General features: G+C 34.3%; 1 protein-coding gene across 1 annotated transcript; it reads right to left on the reverse strand.

Annotated features, from left to right (window-relative positions):
• Positions 1-1,437: 1,437 nt before the first annotated feature.
• On the reverse strand, positions 1,438-6,427 carry LOC102810361 (large ribosomal subunit protein eL31-like). The gene is made up of 5 exons (XM_085497932.1): positions 6,337-6,427; positions 5,144-5,241; positions 4,311-4,436; positions 3,347-3,459; positions 1,438-1,524 (listed from the first exon to the last, which is right to left on the reverse strand). The coding sequence occupies exons 2-5, from the start codon at positions 5,239-5,241 to the stop codon at positions 1,490-1,492; spliced, it is 372 nt and encodes a 123-aa protein (XP_085354058.1). The 5' UTR covers positions 6,337-6,427; the 3' UTR covers positions 1,438-1,489.
• Positions 6,428-6,795: the final 368 nt, after the last annotated feature.

The raw sequence follows: 6,795 nt of genomic DNA on the forward strand, positions 1-6,795 counted from the left end.
CAACGGGAGCATAAAGCATGAGCTAGCTAGCAGACAGGATTGTTTATCATTTTCCATACGCACGCGTTTCGTAAACATATACAACGAGTTACCAAGATCGAGAATTCGAGTTACCATCATATACAACGAGTTACCACGATCGTTTTCATGGAGAAACGCTGTGTTGTTGGCGGGTGTAGTAACACACACGGCGATCGCGTAAGTCTTTATGGGTTCCCAAAAGATTCGAATTTATGACATCAGTGGACCAAAGCCGTCAAGAGCACCAGGAAACATTGGGATGGACCTTCTCCATATACCGTTATTTGCAGTGTCCATTTTACGCCCGAATCATTTGTTGATCCACCATCTGGATTCGTTATGAATTATTTGGGTTTCGGGAATAACTGTGTAAATAACCAGAAGAATAATATTTTCCATGTAGAATATGAATATTAATTTGCTTGAAAAGTTTAGAATGTATTCATGTTATTATGCCAGAGTCGAAATAACTAGATCGATCGTGGAACAACAACAACAACAAAACACAAAATGGCGATTGGAAAATGTAAGCACTGGACGCATTCACCGTTCACGTACTTTGTGTCTTTACATGATTTCTTCAGAAGATCAAGAAACTGAAAATTGCACACTGATATGTGTTTAGAATTTGGATGAACAAAAGACAGAAACTGGAAACCATGCCGGTCACGATGTTCAAACTCTGTGTCACGGTCATTTTGGGAAGGTACACGATCACCCACATCGCGTACTTTTCTTGCAGGTTCAAACCTGTATGGGCCAATTTGTCCCTGGCACTCTAAAACAAAATCGTGACATCTCTCATTGTCATCATACTCTTCGATTTCATAACTCTCGTCAGACGATAACATAGATTCCGTGTCGCTTTCCAAGCACTGCATACGTATAGCGGCCATTGTGAGACGATGACAAGTTCCCCCCGTGACGTCACAAAGTACCCTTGTATGCTAATTAGGTACTCTAGTTGGAGCCTCGCTCTGAGTCGACCAAGAAACTGAACGTGGGCGTGTCCTTATCCAGAACATTATTATTGATAGTTTACTTAATTTATGTACATTTTTCACTTGATTTTTTTTCATAATGTTTTTATAAATAAATTTTGCACACAAAAAAAGTCAATTGTCCCAATTCAGTTACACTTTAAAATGATCTCGCAAAAAAACAAAACAAAAAAACAAGCAAAAATGTGCTTTCTCTTGTCATATTTTGGTGTTTTTTTTTTTCATTTTTATCAGAAGAGTATTATTTTATTATATCACCAATATAGAATTGTTATTGACTTTGATTTTCTGTAAACAGAAATTTTAAAAGTGTGGTTTTCCTCTTCTTTCTACACCCTAGGTTGCACACACCGGCTGACTGCATCCACACATAGATGGTCTATGCATCTGCATAAACTGACAAAATTCAGACTAATCACTGTTTATTCAGTGTTTTATTTCACATGAATTAACAATACTGCCACCATTTAGTCTTCACTGTCAACATTCTGTGTATGTAACCCTGAAAGAAAAAGAATTTTTTTTTTTTCAGTAAATTTATACAAAACAATAGATGGCAATATTTCCTTGGATAAGTTTGATATAATAAAAATTGAGTTTGTACAGATTTAATTTGAAACCAGTTATTTTACGAAAACAATTTAGTTTTCCCCAATTTTGATGCCCATAAACTACACAAACTGTTCAAAACTTGGTCAAATTTGTTTTTCTATATTGGTAGCTGAGAAAACATTCTGTATGCGGTTCATTATTTCATGGGTTGCCAAATATATGATACAATATTTATTGTTGATCAGTTTTATAAAATGTTGCTAGTTAACTCCAAAATTAGTTTTTTGCCCAACATTTCTTTTACATGTATGCATAAAAAAAGATTTGAGCGTTTGATCAATATTAACAAAATAGTTCATTTTTATTACAATACTGAACTTTGCTTGGATTATAATTAAATATAAAATGTTGAATTACTTGCGCAATTAACTGCAGAAAAAGTGAAAATTATACTGATAAACAACCTTAATTATAAAACAGTTAGTCATCACTCAGACTTGGTAAACATAGAGCCACATTTGCTGTTGCATCAGCTCGGACACTTAGTCATCATAGTGAGTGCTTTATTTTCATACCAACTTTAGTATATTTAACCGAAAATTCTACAAATTTTTTTTTCACACCAAGTACTGTAAAATCTGTATTAGAAACCGCGGCTTCTGTTAAAATGGTACAATGCAACAGAGGGGATGCGGCTTCTATTAGAGCATCTACACATATGAGAAATGGTGAATTTTTGATTCTCAATTATTCAAAAAGAATGGGTGCGACTTCTATTAGGAATGCGGCTTCTAATACAGATTTTACGGTAGTGTAAACAAAGACAACTCGAGAGCCATACTGGCATTTTGGTCAATGCAAGTATGCTATTAAAACCATATATAGTCTCAAATAAACCATTAAAATGTGAGTTATTTTGACCATAAATTCAATAGTCATTCAGAGAAAAGTATACACTACTAACAGAGAAAATACAGTATTTCTAATACAAAAGCTCAAACATCCTTTCATTAGTATAAAATCAAATACTTTAATTTATTATTGACATTTTAGGAACAAAAGGACATATTGAAATGTGCCTCAGTTGTGTATAATTATGATGCTGTAATATCAATGACAGCACTGGGATGTGTGACTTTTACTGCCATATTGTTCAGAACACCAAAACGGCAACATTGTCGGCCAAATTGCTGACTGGAGATCGTTGTGCAATTAGAACATCTTGGGTCAAACGAACTACAACATGGGACGTCAAACTAATAGTCGAGGACTTGGACATAATGAATATAAACAGAAGATTGTGATGCGATTGCCTTTCAATTTATTTCATTCAATTATATAAATTTCTATAATAATAAATAATAGTTATCCAAACAAAATGTATGTACAGTAAGATTGTGTGTCTGGTGCGTGTCATATTTGCTTGTGAATGAGCATATTTGGATGAACGGTACACACACCCTCGTAAAAGTTGTTTGAACCATCAAGTTCTAATCACAAATTGATCTAGAGGCACGATTAGCAAACCAGTCAGCAACATAGCTGGCAATGTTGACATTTGCGTGTTCAGAACAATATGGCAATGACAGTAAAGACCATGAAAGTGACATATTGAAAGTGTTCTCTCCAGGCACTTTCAAGCATCAAGATGATTTTTGGAAGGCAGAAAAATAAATAGCAAGTTAAAATAATCAATGATTTTGTATGCAAATTAAGTACAATGCTTGAAAATTTTGACAGAGAACACTGCTTTGTGTCTGTCATTTACTAACCTTTGAAATTTGCAACAGGCACGTATGTAACCAATGTATAAAATTTATTGGCAGAATCTTCATCTTCATTACGTTTCCGTGCCAATCGTACACGAATCCTGTATGGTACATTCCTATGAGAATGAAAATAGTGTTATTAACAGAAGTTTCACTAAAAAAACAGCTGTTCATGATTATTACAAATGCCATATGCTCAATGATTGAAAAAAAAAACGGTTATATATATATATATATATATATATATATATATATATATAAACACAACCATTCCTGGACGACTGCTTATATCATAAAGGCAAAGTAAAATAATATAGGTGAATTTCACAATGGATTGAAAACAGCAAAGTTTATAAATAATTTCTAGAATCTTGCTCAATCTTAATTAGGTGTCCTTTTACCAGATAGTTGAAGAATGCCATAAATTAGAATGCCATGGGGGTACTCCAAATTTCATTATTATTGAAGTTGGGCGATTGTTTTTCTTATGAAAACAAGTAATGCATGGCACAGTTCCCCCATTAGTTATCAAATCTAAGTTATATAAGTTTTGTTTATAGTAATATATATATAGTACAAGTACTTGTCCATATTGAGAGATATTGCTGGAACAGCATTAATTAAAACAAAATGGCTACTGATCGGCCATTTTTAATCGGATTGTCAAACCAATACATATATGAATCTATAAAATTTGAACATCCGTCAAAGCATCTCAGAAATATTGCTCTAGAATTGCATTCATTAAAACAATATGGCCACCAGTCAGCCATTTTGAATCCGATCTGGAATCACGCACGGACATAAAGAGGTCCAAACAGGAACTAACAAATGACAAAGAAAGTATGGCATCAAATGTTATTGCAATCACGATTTTTTACTCTATTCAGCCATTTTGTATTCTAAAACTAATTAGTCAATAGTGGTCAAAATTACCAAATAATTTTTACAGTACTTTATAACTCACCTTACTCCTTGGGACCAGACATGTTTGTTCAATCTTGTATCAATTCGCACATCTGGAGTGCCCATCATCTTTTCAGCAAATTTTCTAACTTCTTTCACAGCACGAGGTGCTCTCCTTTTAAAACCACTGCCAAAAACAAAGATAATAACATTGAGTATGTATACAGTTCTCCTAACCATTGTAAAAATGACAGCATTCACCTTTGAAGCACCATACTGTGCATAAAAGCATGGAGGTGATTACCCCAATGGTTAAAAGTATTCAAATGCATTGATTTGCTGGTATTTCTCATTACTTTTCTCAAATTTAATACCACAGAACATCTACTGAACTAATACAAATCACATACTAGTTACACATCACTCAGACTTGGTAAACATTGAGCCACATTTGCTGTTGCATCAGTTCGGACACTTCGTCATCATAGTGAGTGCTTTATTTAAAAGCCAACAGTTGCTAAATTTGAGTTAACAGAAAACTTTTTCGACTTATCAGTAGTTAAATTTAGTTCCAATTACATTTTCTTTCCTACACCAAGAAATGAAAAACGTTCTACTTTTACTAAGGCTGAATTCAGTTATAAATCATTCATTTTCCTAGATTACCAATATATCAATATCATCCTGCATCTAGCACACACTTATGTACAGACAGCAAAACACTAATAACATGCATTTTACCAGAGTGTGCATTTTTTAGACTACGGTTAGTTTACTGTTAACAGTTGAATTGTCAATGCTAGAAATTTACACAATTTTTGCATTTCATGAAATTTGCACAGTTTGACTCTCACAAAATTAAATCTGTTTACAGTACTGTATCATAATACTTACATTCCATGGATTCGCTTATGCAAATGTATTGTATATTCACGAGTGACTACATCGTCCATAGTGGAACGGCCCTTCTTCTTATCACCCTTCTTGGCCATCTGAAAAATGAATAAGCATAAATAAAACCTGACAACAGATATACATGTTTACTAACGATTTCTATCATGAACCAAATAAACAAGTGCAAAAAGTGACAGTATCAATATGAATGACAATTACATCATTTACACGCATCAATTATAAACTAGATGTACATCAAGGGCCGTGTTTATATGAAAGAAATACAGTGATGGTAAAATGTTGTACCTATAAAAATACACAAAGCAACCATCCTTGACAACACCAAGACATCTTGTATAATTTTCCATGAAAAAATAAATAAAATGTTACAAGGAGCACTACAATAGAACTATGCAGTTTTAGACGTAATGTTACCTGCATGTCAACATGCAAAGCGAGTTGCAAACTATAACATTACAGCACAACCACACCAATTCATGTATTCCCAAGCATTTTTTTTCTCTCACAGCATATACAGATAACTAATAACACCTTTGTTATCCGACTGTGGCTCAGTCTAATGCATTGAATACAAAATAGCTATCACGAGAAAGTGTCATGCTTTGATATATTAATGTGAAGCATTTTCTATTGAGATTAATCTGAGATGAACACCTGATTGTCGGTGGTTTCCTTTATAGCCTTAGGCACCCCCCATATATTTTTACGGTAAGCAGTCAATTTGAGGTGGGATAGGGCTTTTGGAACCACGCGTCTTTATTTTTTATTTGGCCTTATTATCGGGAGTACCGTACTACATTTGCGATCAGAAGACTGGCCTCATCAGCGAACGCAAGTGCGTTTTATCGTTTCCAAACGGTCAATCGATCAACCCATGTTTTGGATGAACAACAAGGTTATTTCATGGCTTTTTTTTCAAACAGGATTTGGATGAACATCAATGAAGTAATCCCAGTTTCATGCTTGTAGCCGAATATGCAGGAACTTGAACAGCGACACCGTTTGTACACCCGATAAAATTACTTAAATGCATCTTTTGTGAAACAACAAAAACAGAATATTATGAAGGCTAAAAAGCTAGGCGTCATTTCTATCCACATGAAAGTATTTTATTTTCAGGAATTCTGGCGATGGTGACAGATTCAAGCAACATTCAACACTTTCCATCCTACCTTGTTATTCAGTAATGGCGGAAAGGAAGTTGCAATGTAGTGTGGGAGGTAAATAATCAGTATAGAGGGCGCTAGCTATAAGAGTTCATTGTACCATGTTTTTTTTTTTTTAGCTCCATCATTGTACTGATCAGGGAGATACATCTATCTGTACTGATCAACGAGGCTGGACTGCGGGAAAAAATTATGTGTAATTCTTTAAGTAGTTGTAATTATTCTGATTCATCGTTCATCTGGGAAGTGCCTTGGAAATTGGAATTGGTGGAAAGTATCTTGATGAAAGATTAGGTTTGATATGTCAATGTCTTGAAAAGTTGCACATTTCTTTGCACTTCACGGAGGGGCGACGTCTTTTTCACGACGCCCAGAACAGTTCATTTTAGCCCCATATTGTATATATCGGCCATAGGACCCAATGTTTGCACATTAGAAAATTGAATTTTCTGAAAAGTGTTTTAT

Source organism: Saccoglossus kowalevskii, chromosome 4, assembly GCF_978046115.1.
Source record: "Saccoglossus kowalevskii chromosome 4, keSacKowa6.1, whole genome shotgun sequence".
Classification (NCBI taxonomy): domain Eukaryota; kingdom Metazoa; phylum Hemichordata; class Enteropneusta; family Harrimaniidae; genus Saccoglossus; species Saccoglossus kowalevskii.